Raw genomic sequence first — 23942 nt, 5'->3', positions numbered from 1 at the left:
TGTGTCTTCCTGAATTAGTTTTAAGAGCAGTCTTAGCTCTGTGCTAGGACCATGTAAAAAAGATCTGCTGATCAGGACAGATTTAAGCCAAGCTGTTCACTTTGTGACTGGCAACAGTGCAACTCAGCTGAAATGTACCACAACATTCTCTGCAACACAAGTAGATTTCACAGAATCACAGAATGTTAGGGGTTGCAAGGGACCTCAAAAGACCATCTAGTCCAACCTTCCCCTGCCAAAGCAGGATCACCTGGAATACATCACAGAGGAACACATCCAGGCAGGTTTTGAATATCTCCAGAGAAGGAGACTCCACAACCCCACTGGGCAGCCTGTTCCAGTATTCTGTCACCCTTAGAGTGAAAAAAAAGTTACCTCATGTCTACATGGAAATATACTACTTTCTATACCAACACAGTTTTTTATTTCCTTATCTTTCTTCTATTATAATTGGTCCCTTTGGGGAAAAAAAAATGAACAGTTGGCATTCACATTTGTGTCACATCACACTGACAAAGTTATTGAATATGCTCTGCATTGCCATGGTTTTGGGGAAGAGGAAACATCATCGGTAGGGACCATTATTTTATAATGCAAAGAACTAGGCAGCAAGCCAAACAGACACTACACAGCCAAACACACACAGAACAGACCTGACCATCTACAGCAGAGGAAGGAGGGCACAGCTGAGAGACAGGCAAGTCACATGCCTCGTTTGAGATAACTGTAGCAAAATGCTTCAAATGATCCACTTCCTTTAAAACCAACAGAGGAAGAAGCGAGCATCTAATTCTTCATTTGTGAGGCTGCAGCTATCTATTTGCCTCCATTCAGCTAAAAGAATGTGCTGCCTGTCATTGTCTTATCTTTAAAGTGTCAGCACACAGAACTTCAGATGATGCAAAAGCACTTCAGAAAAAAGCAAATAGCAAACCACACCTTTGTCAAAGAAAACAGACACATCACTTCTTGTTCAGCCAGTTCACTGTTCAGATTTATGAGGACTAATGTTACAAAGGCAAACAATAACTTTTCAGACTTGCATTGGCAGTTGAATGGTGTGTTACCCTGAAGGCAACACCTGGCCTCCACAAAGCTGGAGGCTGCAATGCTTGCTTGCAAATCACAAGCCTGACTTGAATCCTTGCCATCCAGACCAGAAGCAGAACCACCACACCACCAGTGAGCTCTCAGTATCACAGTGGTGCAGGGAACTATGTGCCTAGTTTCAACAAATACATCAAAGAAGTGTCAATTTGACATTATGAGAAGTCCTGCAAGCCAAGATTTGTCCCTGAACGAGATTCAAGTGAGTGCAACAAGTATTTTGCACAGACCCATCCATCTCCAGACTGAAGGGCCACAAGGATGATCAGAGGGCTGAAGCACCTCTCCTATGAGGACAGAGAGAGTTGGGGCTGTTCAGTCTGGAGAAGAGAAGGCTCCAAGGAGACCTTACTGTGACCTTCCAGTATCTGAAGAGAGCCTACAAGAAAGCTGGGGAGGGACCTTTTAGGGTATCAGGTCGTGATAGGACTAGGGGGAACGGAACAAAAGTAGCAATGGGTGGATTCAGATTGGATGTTAGGAAGAAGTTCCCCCCCATGAGGGTGGTCACACACTGGAACAGGTTGCCCAGGAAGGTGGTGGAAGCCTCATCCCTGGAGGTTTTTAAGCCCAGGCTGGATATAGCTCTGAGCAACCTGATCTAGTGTGAGGTTCCCCCCCATGGCAGGGGGGTTGGAACTAAATGATCCTTGAGCTGCCTTCCAACCCTGACAATTCTGTGACTCCACGGTGCCCAGGTTTAAGAAAAGGACAAGAACTGAAAAAAGGCAGCTTAGCCCTTAACTTTGTTCATGCAGGGGTGCAAAACTCCTGACTAATCAAACTTGATGGCAAATTGAGTATTCCTCACAGAACTGGTGCTTAATTTTGAAGAAAAAAATTGTACCTGGAACCTGTGCTCTCCCTGTAGTGCACACACAAATCTCTGTTTTGACTTCTCATCCACTTCAGAGACACTTAAAGAGCATGCTTCAGAGCTTTCTGCACAATTGTGCTTCCTCTCCCTCCCTAAAGTACTTCCCTCCACAATTCCACATCATCATTACACCATGCATTATAACAGACCGCAGACTGAGCAGAAAAACAACAGGAGACAAATGGTCCAACAGCACTTGAAAGTCAAGCTACAGAGATTCAAAGATTTGTCCAATCTCATCTGTAACACTAAATGGTTTCAAGCTTTAAAGATAAAGCACTTGGCAGCCAGAAGCAAGATTTACTTTTTTTATTCAAACAGCAAAGCCATTAATATTGCCCCCCCCCCCCCCCCCCCCCCCCCCCCCACTTGGTTGTCCCAGCCTCTCCTCCCAGACATACAACACCATCTCTCCCAGTACCATTACAGCAGGGAACACGATGAGAACGAACAGAGAGAGAACAAACAGAGAAAACCAGGTTGGAAAAGACCTTTAGGCTTCTTAACACTTGTTCCTTCTATATAGAGAGTCTAGTTCTGGGCAGAACCACAACCTCTGGCTAGGGTGGGAAGTTTCCCAGCTGTGGTAATAGTGTATCTTCAGAAACCCAGATTTTTGTGAAAAGGACATTAACCTATAACAGTAACAATGGCCAACTGCACCTGGAGTATTCCATTGCAAAGCTTTGTGTGCCAGAACTATAAACCAAATGCCTGCAAAAAGAGAGAAGTACAGAGAACCAGGCACATGGCAGTTCCCTGCAACTGTGCAAACAGCAGTGCATCCAAACCACAGGAACTGTGGCACCAGCTGAAGGACCACAAAAGTCATCTTATTTTGTAGTATCCCCAAGAAATCTATTTCATATTTCCAGTAAAAGTTGCCAAGAGACAGGATACTAAATTATGCAATCTCTCCTTATTACAAAACCTGATTTTCAATTATAAAACACTTCATCATCCAATTCAGCCTGCACAGCTAAAATGCTGATACAAAAGCTTTCTTCCAGCTTAGGTTTCCCTAAAAGCCACCACACCACAGCTCCAACAAGATAAACCCCAGTGGATTGTTATTTTTGAACCCTAAATTAGGCTGTTTTGAAATAAATTATCCTTATAAATTTGGCTAAGTCACTCACTGCTCTAGTTATGATTTATGAAAATCCATTAGACTGACAATATGAAACAGAGGGCACTAGGAGAGTAAACCAGCAGCATTTTAATGGATGTGGGCAATGTGAAAAAGGATAATTACCAGAAAACAAAGTGTTTAGTATGGTGGCATGTATTGGTGCATAACCTCGGCACTTAACTTTATATTTCACACGGCAAGATCTGTTGTGTATGCTTTGGTGATGAGCAAGTCTGCTGTAGCCACAAAGGCTCTTCTCCCTTCTCCAAGTAATTAACAAAAATAGTTAGCTAATAAAGACCAAGTTTCTCTTGGTGTTACCTCTAGGAGCTTAAACATACAGGATGTTAAACTACATTTCCTGGTTTTGTTCTTGGGCAAGTGGAAATGAAGCAGGTAGACCCAAAAAGCACTCTTTAAGCTACATTTGAGGGAGTGTGGTTGAATACATGTGAAGCATTCAGATACCTACCTGGAAGTTAGTTCTTATCCTTTAGTGCTGCAAACACTACAGCATTAGCAAGCAACCAAGTGTACAACTCAAGGCAAGTTAGGCCCTGCCCCAGATACTTAATAGACATATCTACCTACTATTATGTATTTTTAAGGCTCACCAAAACCTGCAAAACCACTTTCATTCCACCTGTCTGTAAAACACTACAGTCTTTTTTATTCCAACCTCCAACACATTTGAAAGGTCATTTATTAATAAACCCCCAGCATTAAGGTATTTGGAGGAAAACAGCATTCATCAATTCAGTGCAGCAAATGGAGGGGAGAGGGAGGGGTACAGCATCTGGCTGTACAGGGTACATGCAAGCCCCCTTCAGCCTGCTGAAAAAAGGCTCACAAATGAAAATCTTCAAAATGGCCAAGGCAGGCATGGGCTGAGTCAGCTTTGCACCTGCTGTTTTGTAGCAGGACTGAGCTGGAGCACATCCAGCAGAGTTGCAAAGAGGCTCCGAAACAATGGGCTGCACAATTAATTTAGAGGAGTAGTTTCGTACCTCTGAAGAAACATGCAGCCCTTGCAATTTCTACTTACGTAATTAAACCAGTAACCAGAAATACTCTATGCTGCTTTGCACCTTCATAAGGGAAACAGGTTGGTAAGTGGGGCATTTGTACCTGCTCCAGGCTCCCAGAACTAAGGTATTTACATTCAAGCATTCTTTGTGGGTAGAGATTTTTAAGGAAACTCTAGTTGAAAACCTGAGTGTTGATGAATTTGAAGTCCTCTGGCAAAGCTCATTGCCGAACATTTTATCACTGCTAATCACTGCACAAGTTTCCAGCTACTGAGAGCAGAAAACTGTGTCCAGTAACCCACCCGACGCTCTGCACAGCCACGGGGTTGCTGTCAAAGGCAGGTTCTGGAATCCTAATACTTATTTAAATCATTAAACCAAGAGGTATTCCGGTAGAAAGGCTCATTCATACACAGTAACTCTGCCAAACAGACAATTTGCCAGCAAGTCAGTTTGGTTTTGCCAGGAGAATCAAGAAGCTTGGGAACACACACAATTAAACTTCAAAGCAAGAAACGGAGGAATCCAAACTGGGCAGGGTGCAAGCTGCAGGAGATTTCATGTTACTCTCAACTGTGGCAACAAGCAGGGTGCAGACTACACTGAGATGGGCACACCTGGTTCCTCCTCCTAGACTGCCTGCTCCCAAACAGCAAACCAACAGGCACTTCAGGCACAGCAGCTGGAGCTCAACATAAAACATACACATGTGCACACGGCCAAAGTAAGATTCAAACTATACTTAACCACCTAAGCCAGTCTGAGCCTAGATAATACTGTGAATCAAAAATCGTGGTACTTATGTCAAAACAGCCTATGGAAACCTTAAGTTCAGCTATATCCATTTAACAGTGGCAGGTGAAAGCTGATTAGCAGGTGCCTATTTAAACAGATTAAAGCTACTGTAACAAGAATGCTTTTCTCACACCTTGTGAACAGGAGAGCTCTGGGTGGCTTATTTCTTTTTCTTAATTTTATTTCTGAAACATCTTTTTAAGGCCAGATGGAATTGAAGAGCTGTATAGTTTTCTATTTCTGTGATTAAATTCACTCCCTTTATGTGCTGCAGAAAGAAGTACAGACAGGCCAGACGTGTGACGTGGTTGAGACAAAGGAGCTGCATGAAGATAAATGCTTCACTGAAACCATGGTCTGGAAACCTTACAAAGGGAAGTGAGCCTGAGGCTGCCACTCAAATGCTCCTGTGGAGCTGACCCAGTAAGATCAGCTCTGTGAGGGGAATGACTGAAGACCTTATCCAGCAGCATGCCAGCCAGGATCCCTGCCTGACAGCTCTGTGCATTTAAGTATCACAGATCCATCAAGCTCAGATGCATTTGAGTGTTTTCCTAGTTTTCAGTCTACTGAATGGCATATTCTTGCAATAGTAATGCCACAGACCAGCTCAGGAGGCTGTTAATCATAGCAAGCTTATGGGTAGCTCATTTAAGAGTAAGGCACCCTTAGAAAGAGCCAAGCTTTGAAAAACAACCAACCAACCCACCCCAAAATCAAAACACCCCAAGAAGTGATAATGGGCAAAAGAAGCTGGCTAGCATTTGGTCTGCCTATTTAAGCTGAATTCTGCCTTTCCTGATATGTGACAAACAGTACCCAGGCTGACAAAGGAAAAACAATATAGGAAAGAAAAAATTAACGAATTATGCAGGCACATGGAAGAGTAGGGACTTCTTGTTCCAACAGCAATCCTTCTGAAGTCATTTTCTTGATAAGGTAAACAAATGGGTTTGCCCAGAAAGCCATATGGATGTACATTAAAAAATGAATGTTTAGAACACAACATCACAGGAATACAAGGGGCTGATTTTGACAAAGGCTCCAGTTTGTTTGTTGTCACTGCAGGGTGACTGACTGCAGCTGATAGAGGACACAACCCTTTCATCCTGCTGCTCCTTCTCCTTTATTTGTTTGAGCACCAGTGCTCCTTCAGCTGGTTTACATCCCCAGGTAGTTCACCCTGTGGCTCAGTGCATGGCTGCCTGGGAAGCAGTGCTGTCACAAGGCAGGACAGAGGGACACAAAGGCTGAGGAAGTCCAGGCTCTTTCAAAGCCAGCCCCTACTGAGACCTGCCCGAAATGATTGCAACACTGCAATCCAGGTTCTCCATAGAATGGTTTGGGTTGAAAAGGACTTTAAAGAGCATCTATTTCCACCCCACTTCCATAGGCAAGGATACCTTCTGCTAGATCAGACTACTCACAGCCCTGTCCAACCTGGCCTTGAACACCTCCAAGGAGGGGGCATCCACAACCTCCCTGGGCACCCTGTTCCAGTTAGAATTTTAAAAGCTGCAGCTTGAGAGATGCCAGATTGCACCAAGCTCTAGAAAAAACACATTTTTAGTACTGAGCTTCTAAGAAAGAAAAATGCTACAACATTTCTGCTGTGTCTTTGGTACTCTTATCTGTTGAGGCTGCAAGGCATTCTCTGCTTCTGATACACCCCACTCACACATCTGCAGGTTTATGCAGCATCAAATAAAGCCCCTAGAAAGCTGCATTTTAGCGTAACCCTCTAAACTGTTTGAGAGTAATCATGTCAAGTGGGGAAGCTGCACCCTGTGGCTTCAGCTGGGAAGACAGGGAAACCTCCCCTTCCTCCCCACACTTCCAGCTCTTGAGTATTTGCTGGGGAATATCCACCTTATTAATCAGTGCTACAAAACACAGAGTAAGTGTACCATCTGCATGCAACACCACCTACAGTCACACTCCGTGTAGGCTGAAACAATACTCGACTTCCAAAACCTGTGAAAATAAACACTTCCAACTTTTCAGTAGTAACTGAAACTGCTCACATGTATTACTTCTATTTTTTAAAGGTTTTTCTTCCCTTAGCTTTTTTTTTAGGGTTTCACCATAACAGAAGTGTGCTTTTCTAGAACTCCAGCTTTACTTTCAAGTGCTCTCATTTTCAAGCCAATGACTTTCTGCACACCGTAAGATGATTCTTCTCTGAGTTCAACTGAGTTATATGGTTACCAATAAATGGCGTTAAATCGAGCTTCAAAGCCTATAAAACCGGCCCCTGCACATTATAGCTCAATTTTGTATTATAGCTGTCCACTAGGATGAGTTCAAAGATTTTTATCTCATTAGCCCAACAGCATTTCCTTCTGCTAATTCTACACTCATTCACCTGCGAGCCACAAAGGCAAAGCGCTGATTTTGCACAGATGATGGAAAAGTTTATGCATTCTTTGCCAGCAAACCTTGAGAAGACACTGTACAAGTAAACTGAGGATCAAACAGAAGTATATATACTGTCAGGCATCCTCCCACTTTCAAGGGAGTGCTTTGGTCATCAGGCATGTTTTGCAAGGAGGCCCCACTAGGCGCAGTCAGACTAGTGCCAGGAATTCGGTGAACCTGGGGTCACGCTGTCAGGGCTCCAGAGAAATGCAGCGATTAAAGCATCTGAGCAGAATTCAGTCAGGGAATTAAATGACTGCCATTACAATACCAGGGCATCTGCCTCTCTGCACATCTGTTTTGCTGCATTTCTGTTCTCATAAAGAATACAAAAATAAATTCTTACCTAGTTCTCCTCGAAGGTTAACTAGTTCTTGAGATAACTCTTTCTGCTGTTTCAGTGCTTCCTCCCTCTGCAGAGGGAAAAACAAACACACACACACACACAAACAAAATGAAACATTTGGTTACTAGAGATCTGAGCAGGGCCCTTCCAAAAATTAACTTACAGGGGTTCTGTGGAAAATGACAGAGGAGCAAGAAGCCAAGATATGAATCATTTAGGATAACAGTTCTGTTGTTACAAAATACACAGATGTTCTCTGTTGTTAAGGAAGTTATACTTTAAAACAAAGAACAGCTTTTTCCAGGATAACACTGCAATTAGAATCCTACTTTGCAGCAATTAATTATATATTTTATGATGGGTGTAGCAACATAAGCCTCCAGAACAAATCAACCAATAGCTGTGAAGGACACAAAAGTACAGTAAATATACAAAGAACACATGCATTAAATATTTATCTTAAGCTTACTCAAACACGAAAACAAAACCTGCTAAATGCTCAGTCTTTCACTGAGGAAAGGCACAGCTCTACTCAAAGTTGAATACAACCCACTCCCCACTGCTCACAGCTCTTACTTTAGATATGCTGTCTCTCATACTGAGACAAATCACCACAAATCTGTTCTCACCACAAGCAGAAGCACCCATCTCCCTGCTCTGCCTAGGAGCTGCACCTCAGCCAGGTAAGGGTGCCTAGCCAGGCTCCTCTGCCCCGCTAGGAGAAGCCCAGCCACGACCACAGCACAGAGCTGCGCCAGGGCTCGGCACCTCACACCCATAGCCATGGCAGAGGAATGACCAGGTCCAGGCTTCCCACTGCCAGGGCACTTCCACCTTGCTGATGGCCAAGCTCCCATGCAGCTCCCGGCCACCGGAGAAGCACCGCAAAACAAATACTCATTACCCTTGCTGCAGCACACTGAGAATAGAGGCACAGTTTGCTGCTAGAGCAGCCCATCTTCCAGCTCCAGCAGCCCCCCACTCGGCCCCCCCGGCACTCATAGGCGACGTGCAGGTGGCAGAACCACCGGCCAGGATGGTTTGGCCATGGCCAAGCAGCAGTGCTGAGCACTGGACCTTGCTGAAGGCTGGACCTTGCCTCTGCAGGTTATCCCACTTCCGCGCCGATCGCTCCAACAGCGGCAGATACTGCAGCTTCTGCAATTGGCACAGGCAGCCAGCGAGCACTTAAAGCCACAGCCCTTCTTTTATGAAAGGCGAGCCCCAGACATGCGACTGATCGATCTCTGCTCGCTCCAACAGCAGCCAGGGTGGCAAAGGGACCGCTGCCCTTCCCTGCAGATAATGGAGCTTATTTTTAGCTGTTTCGAGCTTGCTGTACGCTGCTTGCACGCTGCATTTGTGGATGTAAAAATAAGCCACGGGAGGCCTGAGCTGAATGGGAGAGACAGAGAACAGCCTTGCCGCTGTCCCTGCCCAGGCTTGCGTTCACAGCCCATGCGCACGCAAAGAGCCTGAAACTCACTTTGCATGCCTTCCCTTCAGCTAGGGCACACTAGGAAACTCACAAATAATTCACTGGCCCCAAAATCACTTTGGCCTTTTCATTAGCCACTGCACAACTAACCACATACTGTCAGGGCCACACCTGCAACCAATTTCCCTCAGGGGAAACCTCACTGTTACAGCAGGTTCCCCATTTGTCCCCCTGGCCACTCTCACTGCAGGTCCCCCAGTTATGAGCATCCCATCCTAGAGGTGAGAATACCCACTGCCTGCCTGCAGAACAAACAAAGCAGTAAAATACACCATTCTTAAGAAAGAAAGTCAGGGAATGAGCAACCAGAAACCAGTCATGTACTGAGGTCTGACAAGACTAATCAAAATGAGTGATTATTATACTATGCACTCTCATCTGCTGTTATAGAAAATTATTCTTCAGCTGAAAAAAACACCAACAAACCTGGTTAGATAAAAGGGCCAGCCCTTTACTGGAAATATTTGTATTTTTTACCTTGTATGGGAAAGATCCCCCTTTAATCACTGCAGTTTAAGCAGTCTTAAAGAGTTATTTGGACACTGACACACTGGCAGGGGTACTATGTAGATGTGCTGCAGCTTTACATTGAACACTTAGAAGCTTTTTACAGTAACAGTGGCTAAGATTGAAAACCACGCCTTGCCCTCCATGGTAAACTCTCAGGAGAGCAGAGCTCGGTTATTGAAAGGACTTGCCCTGCTCTTCCCCATTTCCCTGCTCAGGAAGGAGAGATGAGTCATCTCACCCCTGTGAAACATCAGTTCCTACTACGGACACAGCATCTGATGGTGAAAATGCGAATGCTGCAGTGAGGTATTTAAGCTGCACCTTGGCACACTGGGACACAAGAAGGTAGTGGATCTGCAAGCAAATATAATGGCAAAGCACTTTCATTTTCATGCTGTGAGGCCCTGATGGAATTTTCCCAAAGCACTTAAAGTAACCTTGTCCATTACTAAATTAGTGTACAAACACTCCAAAATTCAGAGACTTATTTTAGTTTTAATGCCCCTCCTCCTTCCTCTGCATCATCTTTCTTTGTTCCAATTCTCATAAAATCATCCTGGAATCTGATTTTTCCCACCCTGCTCTGTCAGTGAAACACCTCACATTCTTCTCCCTCACCATAGCGGCTGGACCACCCTTTGAAAACACTAATGGGTTTGGTTAGTGTTTCCAAAAGGGCTGCCTTACAGTACACACATTTTGTATTTGTTTTTAGTTACAGCAATTTGATGAGAAAAGAGGATGAGATCAGAATATACTACGGGCTGACAGAGGCGGAGACTAAAAACCCAAAATAAAACAATGCCACCCTACTGATTTTTTTTCTTTCATTTGTTTTTACTGTTTCTTGCTTTCAGCTTCTCTTCAGCCCTTTTGTTTTTTACTGGTGCTGTTTAACCTTGTGCTTCAACCTCCAGTTTAGCCATTCCTAGTTTCACAAATCAAGACATCCAGACAGACTTATATCACCACTGCCTGCTAAAGAATATATTCAGAAAAAGCTAGCCAAAGAGACTGCCAGCCTAAAATAAGTTGGTCATATGGTTAAACAGCCCCATGAAATAGTCTGACTAGCAGCTAATTTCACATCCTTTATCTAAGAGTTGAACCTCCAGGTTTGGGAGTCTCCAAACAAAACACTGAAGTTTCCAAGATGTGAAATCTAAGTGCAGTAAAATACCAAAACCCAGCTGAATAATCGAGTAAGGGTCATCTTCAGTATTCAAAAGACAAGCATGCAAGTGCTTTGGAATGGAATATCATGAAACTTCCTTACAAGATTGTAGCTGAAATATAATCAATACCAGAAACTGAAAGAGCAGATCCAAGTGGAAGCATATAGCATTGAGCAATTTTTGGCATTATTCATTTATCCAGATAAGTCTGGCAATAGGGATCACCCTTACTTAGTTGTCAGAGCCTCAGAGATGGTCTGCAAACTAATTTAAAGATGTTTCTGGCACAATTTATGAGTTTATGCCAAGATAATGTAGGGTGACTAGATACTTATTTGTATTTCAGAAGACCCTATCATAGATGCACAAGAAATCCAGTTGAGATTTAGCCAAAACATTCTCACAACCATAAACATGGAAGGTGTAGGAGGAAGGAAGAACAGAGTTTGGGGATAAAGGGTTTGCCACAGGAAACATCAGGGTGGTGCAATTCTGCTATTATATGCTACAAAACCCCCCTCTCAGCTATAGGAGGAGACTTGGAAATTTCTAGTTCTGTGAAAGATGAGGCAGTTAAAAATCCTTCATGTTTTAAAATGTTGACAAGTGAGTTCAGGGGGATTCGTAACAGGGACACTTGGGAAGGTGAGTTATGCTCCACTAGAACTGCATGGAAAAGGAAGAAGAGGTGCAAGATAGGGGGCTGGAGAACATGACAGTTTTGAGATGACAAAAATGAACAAGTCAAGAGTGGAAGAAATTACGAAATTTGTCATTGGTGTTTGTGCAACTGGAAGCTACACTGCTCCCTCACACACTTGAGAGTATTTTTCCTGGCAACCAGCTACTTTTGCGAGAGCCTGAGATCTAAACAGACCAGCCCAGGGTCATCCTAGATACAAATTAGAGGGAAGACACCCACAAACTGTTTCCATGGCTCTGCTTTAAAAGCAGGAAGCTCTACAGAAGTCTACATCCTAGAATGAACAAAGGTACTTACACCAAGCATGCAACCAACCAACCAACCTTCCTGGCTATGTACCTATACCAAATATTCACATGAGAAAGGTGCCAGATACCTCCAAGGCTCAGGTTATGGGCAGTTCTCAAGCTGGAATGGGTGGGTATTCTTCAAGCTCCTTTGCATGTAGTTTTGTGGCTAACTAGAAACTCTATTTCCTTGAGAGAACACACAACTAACTGGACATCTCAAGTTTCCCAGCCCAATCCTGCTACCAGCAGGCAAGGTAGGCCTGCTTTGGGAGCTCCATGCTCTGCCTGCACATTAAGGCTTCAAAGAGCCACAAATAGGCTGTGCCTGACCAAAAAGCCCTATTCACACTTCACAAGGTTTTCCTCTATATTAAGGGCTACAAGCCCTTCAACAGCTACTCTATGTAAAAAGGCAAACCATGGCATAAAATCCCATATTTCAAGTACACCTGTCCAAATAATCTAACACCACCCATCTGGCAGCTATTATCCACACATCACAGTTCCCATTTTAAACAACCACACTCCTAGAAACAAAGCATGTACACTTTTGGAGTTGTACTCAAGAAAGAAGAATTCACAAGAACCAATACTGAAAAGTTGGTATTTGAATACCTAATATGGGGGGTTGTGTGTAATTTCAAGCAGCTATGTCACACCAATATCTATGTGATAAGCTACTTAAAGTTGCCTAGTCTATCCCAATCAATGTATCACCTCCTCCAGCAGCTCTGTGGTATTTCAAACTTATAAGCAAGCTTCTGCCATTTAACAAAATGCTCTCAACACCTTTTCTTTTAATCCTCACAATGTTTCCAGATCTTCCTCACAACTGTACTCATGTGAAGCCTTTTATCTTCTACACATGAACAGGTTCAGAACAAACACCATACACTGCTGCAACTGGGAACTGCAAAGTGCTAGAAAGCTGCAAAGGAACACACTCAACCCACTCTGAAGTCCTGAAATATCTTAGTTTCATTCAGGGTTGGAAGGGACCACAAGGATCATCTAGTTCCAACCCCCCTGCCATGGGCAGGGACACCCCACACTAGATCAGGCTGGCCAGAGCCTCATCCAGCCTGCTCTTAAACACCTCCAGGGATGGGGCCTCGACCACCTCCCTGGACAACCCATTCCAGGGTCTCACCACTCTCATGGTGAAGAACCTCCTCCTCACATCTAGCCTGAATCTCCCCACCTCCAGCTTCATTCCATTCCCCCTAGTCCTATCACTACCTGAGATCCTGAGAAGTCCTTCCCCAGCCTTCCTGTAGGCGCCCTTCAGATACTGGAAGGCCACAATTAGGTCACCTCGGAGCCTTCTCTTCTGCAGACTGAACAGCCCCAACTCCTTCAGTCTGTCCTCATAGGAGAGGTGCTCCAGCCCTCTGATCATCCTCGTGGCCCTTCTCTGGACACGCTCCAGCACCTCCACATCCCTCTTGTAATAGGGGCTCCAGAACTGGACACAGTACTCCAGGTGGGGTCTCACCAGGGCTGAGTAGAGGGGGAGGATCACCTCCCTCGACCTGCTGGCCACACTTCTCCTGATGCAGCCCAGGATCTGATTGGCTTTGCGGGCTGCAAGTGCACATTGAGAGCTCATGTTGAGCTTTTTGTCCACCGGGAATCAGGTCATAAGTTTTCCCATGACAAAAACATTGTGCCCATAATGCAACCTTTCCCTCTTCAGACTGGGATACAATATGGTCCCAGCCCAGAGAAGATGCACAAAGGCCCAGATGATGCTGGTATCAAGCACTCCACAGCATGCAGGCATGCAGCTCTGAGTCATATACAAAGGGCAGCAACTGTACCTGTCTCAGGCAGAACTGGCAGGTGGAAACAGCTCTTAGATCAACCTTCAGCAGTACACATTGTAAACAAGTAATTTCAAGAGTCAAAATTTATGGAAGGAGAACATTAAGTGTCAAATACTATCAAACCCCAAAACTACATTGCTCTTAAAAAGCATTTTATTAGACCAGATTAAAATTTGTTCAGAGCACATAAAGGGAGCACTTAAATGCATTCTACTGCCACACACAAGGTCAAGTGAATTTTACTCTGGGAAATGAAATCCTGGTTTTTGAAAGTCATTTGCTCAAACCACAGGCACTTACTTCTAAAAGTCAAATTCAGAAAGAAACACTGAGCATATTAAAAAGTAATACTAAATTATGGTTACTGACCAGCAGTTCTGAGTGCTTAGACTTTACAGGAGATGATTTGTATGGAAGACCAGAGTAGCATTTAACTATTAAAACTGTTGAAGTTTCAGCTGCTAACACTTCTTAATTCATGATGCATCTTTCTCATCTGAGCAGATATTCTTCTTATGGACAAAGTGTTAGAAATCAGAGTCTACTACATCCTTGTGCCACACCAGTCATGAGAAGGTGAGCATTATCATTTTCTGTACTACAGAAACTGAGTCATGTCTCTGTATAAACTCCAGTCACTCACATGTCATCAGCTATAGCCAGAAGGTAATTATGAAGTGGCAACAAAAGGGCCATTCACATCCACTTTGCAGTATGACATTTGCTTGGAATATTTTTGTCCTTATATAATATTTCTACCAGCTCCACTTTCTTCTCCAGTGGCAAAACTCAATCCTCTAAATAAAATCTTCTAACTAGAAGACAACAATTTTAGAAGTTATTTAAAAATAAAGCCCCACATCACACAACAAAGTCAAACTTCACCTGGCCCCTACCCTGCTTAAAAAAACCCCAACCAAACAAAAACCAAAACACCAAAACCCTTAAAATGACATTTCATTTGCATCACTCAGAGGTAAAAGCAAGCTAAAGAAATGAGCCAAGAAGTTCTTCACAATGAGAGTGGTAAAATACTGGAACAGGTTGCCCAGGGATGTGGTTGAAGCCCCGTCCCTGAAGACGTACAAGATCAGACTTGATGTGGCCTTGAGCAGCCTGACCTAGTTGGAGGTGTCCCTGCTCACTGCAAGGACAGGATGACTTTTAAGGGTCCCTTCCAGCTCAATGCAAGCAGTGAAACTTGCATGGCAAACAGGCTCTAGTCCCCATGCTCCATGTACATGTTTTGAATGGAGGAACAAGCTATTCCTGTAGTAACGTAAAAATGCCATTAACCATCTCATTACATGAAAAATAAAAACCATCTACAGCAAAACTGCTACTTCCAAATTACTACTGGCAGGTGTTAGTGGATGCATTGTCTTCTTACCAAATGAATCAAGCAGTCAGTTTTTACCTTGACTTAGTACTTCAAAACAAAATTCAATTAAGTCTGACTCCAACACTCAGAGGAGATTAGCTGATGGAGATTCACTCTAATTTGTAGTATTTTACTTCTCATATGCTAAGTACATTCATGGAAAATCAGATTGTTATTCCCTGATGTTTAGTGTGAAACATTAAAGCACAGAACCAGCCAAACAGGATTCCTGTGAGTCAATATTTAACAAGGATCTTACACTTGCGGGCTCTTTATGCTTTTACAAGCTTTCGATGGAATCTTTGTTTTCCCGTTTTGAAGTGATGTCCATCTTCATGCAACAACGTCTCAAAGTCAGGCCCTGGTGTAGTAACAGGGGCTATTTCACTTTATATCTCTATTATAACCTGCTTGCTACTGTACAGGGGTTTTGAACTCTAATATACATTTTCCCCTGCCACACAGAATGGCTTCTTTCTTCCTTGTAAAAACTCTGATCTCAAAAGACTTACTCTAAATGCTGTGAAATAAGTAATTGCTCAAAGTGTTGTTTTGTTGTGGTTTTGGTTTTTTCCCCCCCCCTCTTAATCATATCTGAGTATGAGGCAAAGTCTCCATGACTTACCAGGCAGCTTTAAGAAGCTACACTGTTACAGCTTAGGTTCTCACATCTATAAAAATTGCAATTATCTTTATAAGCTGCTTTGAAATGTTAGGACACAAGATCCTATGCTGAAGCACAGTATTAAAACATTTGTTTCACACAGTTTTGTTAAGGCTGTTTAGAATTTCATCTGCAAAGGCAGTACAAACCAAGATGGAAACAAGAAGCAAAGATACCATTTTCTTTCTTCCACCAACCCCTCCCTACGTATCTATGTAATAGAAACATCAAGCTTGCTGCTGTCATCAATGCTGCATCTTCTTGAAAAAGCTAAGTTAGAGGAATTAATGAGCTGCAGGACAAGACTCCCAACTGTCTCCAGACACAACTCATTCTAAATACTCAGAGGCACCCAATAAACTGCTTAAGTGAGGTGTCTGCAAAAAAGCTATTTCCACCACAGCCTAGTTTCACAGTAATTAATGGATTAAAAGATTTTTTTGGATGTTACACCTCACAAACCTCCAGCCTGTTGCCAAAAATAGTCTTGTGCTGCAGGGACCTTGAGAATGATTTGAAACTTGCTTTCCAACAGCCACCTATCATATGCCAGCTGCCAGAGTCTACATTTGCCTTATAGGAGGAAGCTACTACGTCTTCTCAAATACTTCACTGAACAGAAAATATGTGAGTGCCTCAAATTCAGGATGTTATCTTGTCACTTGTGTTTGAAGGTGGTTTTTGTTTGTTGTTTGTTTTTTAATCTGAACAAACAAAAAATTATCTAAATTAAATCTTCCTATTCTCTCTTACAAAATGTTATGTCTACACTTTGGGAAGCCACATTGAAAGGGCAGAAACACACTTTGGATGAAAACCCTAATGAGAGTTAGTCAAACATGACATCAGGTTCTAGAAACTCAAAACTGTAACTTTGGTTCAGTCAGCTGCTCTAAATGCTAGGCCTACCAATAAATGTTGGATTTAGAGGCCAAAAGATGACTTTTCAAAGGTTCTTCCTTCTACTATAAATGGGATTGGGTTTAGAGGTGCAAGGTGCACTGCTACTCCTTAAATTGGTTATGTATTTTTCACTTCATAGAATAGAATTAACCAGGCTGGAAAAGACCTTCAAGATCATTGAGTCCAACCTATCACCCAACACCATCTAATCGACTAAACCATGTGACTAAGCGCCCCATCCAGTCTCTTCCTAAACACCTCCAGTGATGGTGACTCCACCACCTCCCTGGGCAGCCCATTCCAATGGCCAATCACTCTCTCTGTGAAGAACTTCTTCCTAACATCCAGCCTAAATCTCCCCTGTCATAGCTTGAGACTGTGTCCTCTTGTTCTGGTGCTGGTTGCCTGGGGGAAGAGACCAACCCCCACCTGGCTACAACCTCCCTTCAGGTAGTTGTAGAGAGCACGAAGGTCTCCCCTGAGCCTCCTCTTCTCCAGGATAAGCAACCCCAAACGTTTTCTGCTGAACTTCCATAGAGGTCAGGACACTTTTTTCTGATATGTGTGCCTACATATACCAAGATGGAAAAAAAATGAATAAAATCATTAAGACTGCTCTTGCAGTCATCCTCATGTCAGGAAATGCCAGTTACAGTAGCTCATTTACCAATGCTTAATTCCTGCTTCCACCTAGAAATACTGAAGCCTGTTTAGGTCCCACAGTTTCTAGCGCAGTATTTAGGTTGCTTCCTGTGTCACATCCACAATTAGTGGTACTCCCACACATTACTGTCAGGGCTCTAAAGCCTCTTAAGTGGCATTTCCTTCTACGAAGAGGAAAGATGTCAGCACACACATTCCCAGGTGGAGTATGAACTGTAAATACCAGCCTTCCCATAACCACACCAAAAGTAGTACAGTAGTGAAATTTAGTTTCTGTTCATCTCTGTAGCACCCTGTGGCACAGATACAAATTTGAAGCTCCTTTCTACAGTGCAATCTGTTGAGAGCTCTCAAAACACTTAATTAGATTTAGTAGGCTAGAAGAACAGAAATGGGTGTTTACAATAATTAAACATTTTACCATCTAAATTTTATTTTACCTTTTCTCTTTTTTTACACAGCCTGAGTCATTCTGAATGTGGCAATTTATGCACTAAAACTAGAGGAATCAACACTTTGAACAGTCACAAAGCTTTGAGTCACACTAACAATGCACTTCCTTTTCACTCACAAGCAAAATCTTTAGAAAGTCAAAACCAGATTTTAAAACAAGTTAATTCTGTGCTACTTAAACAGCCTCCACCCCTAAACAGGTAAGAGTTTATACACAGCAGTGAGTTAGAGGTTCAAACTCTTCAACTACAATGATCATCCAGCCTCGCAGGGAAGGCAGCTCTGAGGCAGGGGACAGGGCTGAGCAAGCCCCAAGAGATGAGTAGAGTTTCACACACAAGTCACCACAGACTCAGTGTCATTAGCTGATGATGTACCTTTGCAGGACATCCTGAAAACAAGTAAGAGTTTGGGATTTTCCTTCCCAAGGCAGCATGTGGCTGCAAGGAATAGCTGTAGACCTCCTGGGCACATGTTCCCACTGCAGCGCCGGTGGTTCCTCACTCCCACTCTTTTAACAGTGAAACACTGCGCAGAGGCATAGCCTTAACACTTTGGGTATGGACAGAGCTATAAAACTAGACCCATAACATTTTTCTGAATTTGTGACTCGGTGCCTAAATTAGCTTCTCAGGGCCAGGCAAGCACCAGCCCGTGCAGACATGAGGGTAAAGGGAAGAGAGGGCAGGGCTGCAGGAGTGGCAGCCACAGCCTGACTTACTGCAGGCACGCTAAACCACGTCTTCAAAAAGCCTCTGCAAACACATCTGCTACTCAAAGGACAAGAAATAAATTCAAAATTAAAGTGTAAAATTAATACCAGGGGAAGTTAAAAGATCAACTCGAACGCAGGGGTGCGGATTTCAGAGCTTAATGCAATGGAATGTTAATGGGAGATGGCTTTCCTTGGCACTTCATGCACTTATTGTAAATGGCTGATTTCAATGTTTCCTCTGTACCTTTGCTTTTCCGTTCTCATTTAAACTTAAAAAACCCCAGGAAAATAGTTATGAAGTCATGGGAATTACCAGAGGATCAGGGGGAGTGCAGTAGTCTAGAAAGACTAAGCTTGTTTTTGAGACTAGCCCACAGTTTGACACGTGTTTCTGACACTGCCAATGCACATGCAACTCTCTAACAACATAAAAAGTTGGGGCATCGTGGTGTTCTCTCCAGCCACACCATTCCCTGCATCAAGCATTCTGGATGCCAAGAGTGTTTTCATCTGTTATTAACCCAGTGCACCAGCAGCTCCTGAGAGGTAGAAATCAGTTGTTTGAATTTGTAAGTTCAGAAGAGTCTTTGTAAAGGTAGTTAGGTATATAAATTCCCTGGATAAACCCTGACAGCTTGAGCGTGAAGGTATTGTCAGAGCCAGCTGTTAATACTGACAGCTCAAGATAATAGCTGCAACAAACAGGTTTGAACTCAGGCAGAGTTCTGTGAGATACTCCAGCTGGGCTAGAAACAGCAGAGCAGCATTGCTCAATCTCATTTAACCCTTCAACAACAGCCTCTCAACTTCGCTCCAGATGGGCTGGCTGCATTTTTAACAGAAGTCATTGCCAGCAAGTCCTGTTTCCATTCACAGCTATCCTATTCCAAATGAGCTCATAAGGAGCAACTTCAAACTTTTGTGCAGAAATGGAAAAAAACCCAAACAAACAAACCCAAAACAAACAAAACCCAAACCAAGCAAAATTCCTCCACAATTGGAAAGCAAACCCAAACAAACCCAGCTTTGCAGGGAAAATGGGAGAGGTTGGGGCAGGTTTTGCCAAGAGGCTCAGGCTGAGCTGCCCAGCCTTGAAGTGACCTAATAGCTCACTCCAGCTCTTTTCTCCAGCCAGGCATGCTGTCTTCAACTCTGTCTCACCCTTTCACGGTCTCTGACCACTCATTAGGATGGCCCATGTCACTCATTTGGCATAGAAATAATCTTTCTTTAGCTGGGTTAGCTTTCCAGTAGTTGCAAGTGAAATCAGCCTTCTGCAGGGACACATCAGCAGCAGGGGAGTCCAGACCAGACTTTCTTCTGATTACAAGAAGCTGCTTCAATCGGCTTACACTGCATTGTGTCACTTCACACTTACTCTACTGAGAGATGGAAGCACAGCTTTTTTCTTTGTGTAATCAGCTAAGCATGGTTTTTTTGTGATTTTGTTTGTTTGTTTGTTTAGGTTTGGTGGGATTTTGGTGTTTGTTTGGGGTTTGGTTTAATGGTTTTATTTTTAAACCAAAAAATCTGAAGCTATCTCCAATTGGTTCTGCAGTAGTTAAGGTATAAACTCATTGCCTTAGGAGTTAAATCCCAACTAAGTTTATCCCTGGGCTTACCCAAAGAGTTTGAAAACTATACTTAAGGGTTACCCATAGAGATACTTGAGAAAAAAAGAAGTATGGCCAGTTGAGATAAAATTAGGTATATCAGACTCCACACCTCAGCAGAAAGAAAAGGGGGAAAAAAAACCACACCAAAAAAAAAACCCTAAACAACAAAACCAACTACCACCAAAACAAAAAAATGGGCAAAACTAAAAGAAACTACAAAACTCTTCACAGTGATCCCTAAAAACCAGAAACCATACAGGAAGTTTCCCAAGCTAATAATCAGATTCTAAGCATTCCTTATATCTCCATGGCAGAGAAGTCCTCCTCACCCCTGTGATAAGTACACAAGAGTAAGACAGAGACTCTTCAGCAAACACTATCTTACCCTGGGAAAGGGGAAAACAACCTCAATACCAAGTTTCAAAGCTCAGTTTCATGTGCTCAGGCTTAACTCTCCAGGATTACTCATGTTATACAATTTGATATAAATCAAATGCCTGTTTTCTCCCTATCTGCAAAATAAATGGACAGTAAGAAGGAACAAAATTGTTAGTTTTCTCCAAGCAGTTCTTTCTTCCCTCCACCTTCAGCATCACTTCCCACCCCTCCCCATTTTGTCTGTATTTTTTTGGTGGTGGTGGGTTTTTTTAAACAAACATTCCTGTTATCCTAAAAGAACCCAAAACAACCAAAACCCACCCCAACCAACACCACCACAAACCAGACAACCAATTACAGGAAAAAAAACCACACACACCACCCACCCCTCCCCCCACCTCCCCCAAAAAAAGGAACAAAAATAATAAGAATAAAAAAATATCATGTTTAGACTAAGTGGTGTGTAAAACAGCCTGGAAGAAGCAAATGTGACATCTTTAATGAGAAGACAACTCTGATAGTGAATTAAGCATTCCTGAATTTCAGAAAGTGGCAATATGAAATATGAGAGGAGAATCGAGGCAGAGACATCTAATTATCAAAGTTACCAAAACTCAAGGTGCTTATTACAGAGTAATTAGAAGACTGCACAGAAGTTTAGCAGTGAGAATTTCACACATACATTTCACAATTCCATATTAGCTGACAGGCATCCGAAAATCCTGTATCAAATTGCTTTGAAGATCTTAAACTTGTTCCTTAGCAAATGAAGGTGTTCCAACCAAGAGTTGAAAAGAAAAAAAACTCCACAAGCAAAGCAACCCCACAAAATTAGCTCAGAGCCACTGCTTTTACTGAGTTGAATCAGAATTGGACTTAAATGCAGTACTTTCAGATTAAATGAGAGCAAGCAGATATCACACAAGAGGAGAATGTTGTGATTCTAGCAGCATACTAGAGACAACTCGGCACTTTTTTGTACACCAGATTATACAAATCACCAGATACTTTAAAAGCTGAAATAAAATTGATATCAATCTTGGAACATTAGTTACAAATGCAAGACAAAACTGCTATTAAAGCTTGCATCAACTCTTGCAGTAAAAATCCATCACTTACAAATTCCTTAACTGTTGATTTGCCTTCTCTCACAAGTTTTCAAAGCAGACCACAGCTATCTAGTGCTATCTCAAACTGATTTAGTCATTCTTTAGGTGTTTAAGAGCAGGCTGGATGAGGCTCTGGCCAGCCTGATAAAGTGTGGGGTGTCCCTGCCCATGGCAGGGGGGTTGGAACTAGATGATCCTTGTGGTCCCTTCCAACCCTGACTGATACTATGATAACATATATCAAATACACTAGAAGGAACTAACATTAGATCACATCATATTACTTCCACTCATAATTTCAGCTACATTTCTAAATTATTTTTTAAATCAAATGCTGATAATTTTAAGACCCCCACAAATAATGCAGGATTCAATAAACCCCTCCAGTATAACTTACATTCTACTCTGGATAGCTAAAAATCATATCTATCTCTTCTGTCCAATGTCAGATAAAGCAAGGTCATGCAGATTAGCTGTTGAAACTACTCCTTCCTACAAGGGCAGAACTTGAAGCATATACTTGGAAAGGTACTCAACCCTGAAGAACTCTGACCACAGTTTTTTTGAAACTAAAACTGATGTGAAGCTGCAAAAAGGCCATAAAACCTAATATGTTGTTGTGCTGGGGTTTTTTCCTTCCTGTCCAGTTGCTGCCAGGAACAGGTTTACTGCTGCCTCCACAGGAAAACAGATGTTATGTGTATTTTCAGAAGCCCTTGTTGAGAAGGGGTAGAAAACTTAAAGCCACAAGTGATTAGCTGGAGAGGTGGGCCCAGGTAAACCTTATGAGGTTCAACAAGACCAAGTGCTGGGTCCTGTACCTGGGCTGGAGCAATCCTCCTTATCAGTACAGACTGGGGGATGAGGTGGTGGAAAGCAGCCCAGCAGAAAAGGACTTGGGAGTTCTGGTGGATGAGATTCACACGAGCTAAAAGTGTGTGCTTGCAGCCCTTTGCTCTGGTGAGACCTCACCTGGAGTACTGTGTCCAGGTCTGGAGCCTTCAACACAAGAAAAACATGGGACCTGATGGAGCAGGTCCAAGGGAGGACCATGAAAATGATCATAGGGCTGGAACACCTCTGCTATGAAGACAGGCTAAGGGAGACAGGGTTGTTCAAACTGGGGAAGAGTACACTCTGGGGAGACCTAATAGCAGCTTTCCAGTACCTGAAGTGAGCCTACAAGAAGGTTGTAAAGGGACCATGTACAAAGGCCTGTAGCGATAGGAAAAGGGACAATGGTTGTAAACTAGAGAAGAGTAGATTTAGGTTGGATGTTAGGAGGACATTCTTTACCATGAGAGCAGTGGAACACTGGGACAGGATGCCCAGCGAGGTAGTTGAGGCCCCATCCTTGGAGATGTTCAAGGTCAGGCTCAACAGGGCTCTGGGCAGCTTGCTCTAATGGAGGATGTCCCTGCTTACTGCAGAGGGGTTGGACTAGATGACCTTTGGAGGTCCCTTCCAACCCAGACCATTCTATGATTAACTGCAAGATTTTTACCTTGGACTGTAGGTGCTGGATCACAACTGTTAATGCTTCAAACTTCTGGTTGCTGCTTGTCAGGAATTTTTTCAGCTGCAGGATGATTCCACTTTGGCTCTCACATTTTGTTTTGTACTGCAACAACTCGGCTGTTTTTGTGACAGCTGAATGCCCATCTGTGGAGGCTCGAGTTTGTGTGCACGAGCTCTTGGGACTCCGAGGCTTGCCCTTGTCAACTGAAACAAAAACAACAACTAATTACTATGCACTTCATGTAACTTAAAGCACAAGTGCAAAAGAAAAAGTAACTATAAATTCTTATGAACCTATGAAGAGAAAAGGTTATTTCAGTTGTAGTTCAGAGCACACACTGTGATCTGCCAGGTTCATTTCTAGCACCATAATGTTATATACATTTTGTACTTCATTCTCACCTTCAGGTAGAGTCTGTGGCTTACTTTGCAACATACTCTCCATACCAGGCTTTGAATGAATATTTTCATAAAATGTAGGATCTCTGTCATCCAACCTATCCAGTAGCTTACTTCCAGCATAAAAGTTGACCACTTCTGTTTGCAATATGTATTTCATATTGCCTGAATTCAAAACCAATTGCCCTAGACTTGGCCTTCTTTCTTTCAAAATTTTCAGTGCAAAAATCTCCCCCCTCTGAAGCTCAGGTCTGAGCATTTATTTTTTGCTTTTAGTGTCAGCAGTTTCAGTCACAAGGATGAGATTTAAGAAAAAAATAAATGCCCTAAAATGTAGTAAGTTTCAGGTTTGCCCTGCCACTATTCACGGTCCAAGGGTTACATTGCTGACTTAATATTTCCAGTTGTGTTGCAACCTCAATCCCTTCACAGCACACA

General features: G+C 43.0%; 1 protein-coding gene across 3 annotated transcripts in view; it reads right to left on the bottom strand.

The window, feature by feature from the left end:
* MTUS1 (microtubule associated scaffold protein 1) overlaps positions 1-23942 on the bottom strand; it is a 129853-nt gene that overhangs the window by 12396 nt on the left and 93515 nt on the right. For 2 of the 3 annotated variants that reach the window (XM_068137491.1, XM_068137492.1), the window contains 2 exons: positions 23092-23309; positions 7704-7770 (listed from right to left, as the gene is read on the bottom strand). In XM_068137491.1, coding sequence (XP_067993592.1) covers positions 7704-7770; positions 23092-23309 — 285 coding nt within the window. Of the gene's footprint in view, positions 1-7703; positions 7771-8607; positions 8755-23091; positions 23310-23942 lie in introns of those variants that run through there. The other variant, XM_068137493.1, reaches the window with a different exon arrangement.

Source organism: Melanerpes formicivorus, unplaced genomic scaffold, assembly GCF_026170545.1.
Source record: "Melanerpes formicivorus ecotype bairdi unplaced genomic scaffold, bMelFor1.0.p_v2 SCAF_4, whole genome shotgun sequence".
Taxonomy (NCBI): Eukaryota; Metazoa; Chordata; class Aves; order Piciformes; family Picidae; genus Melanerpes; species Melanerpes formicivorus.
The sequence above is the reverse complement of the archived record's forward strand: the minus strand, read 5'-3'. Positions and strand labels throughout refer to the sequence as shown.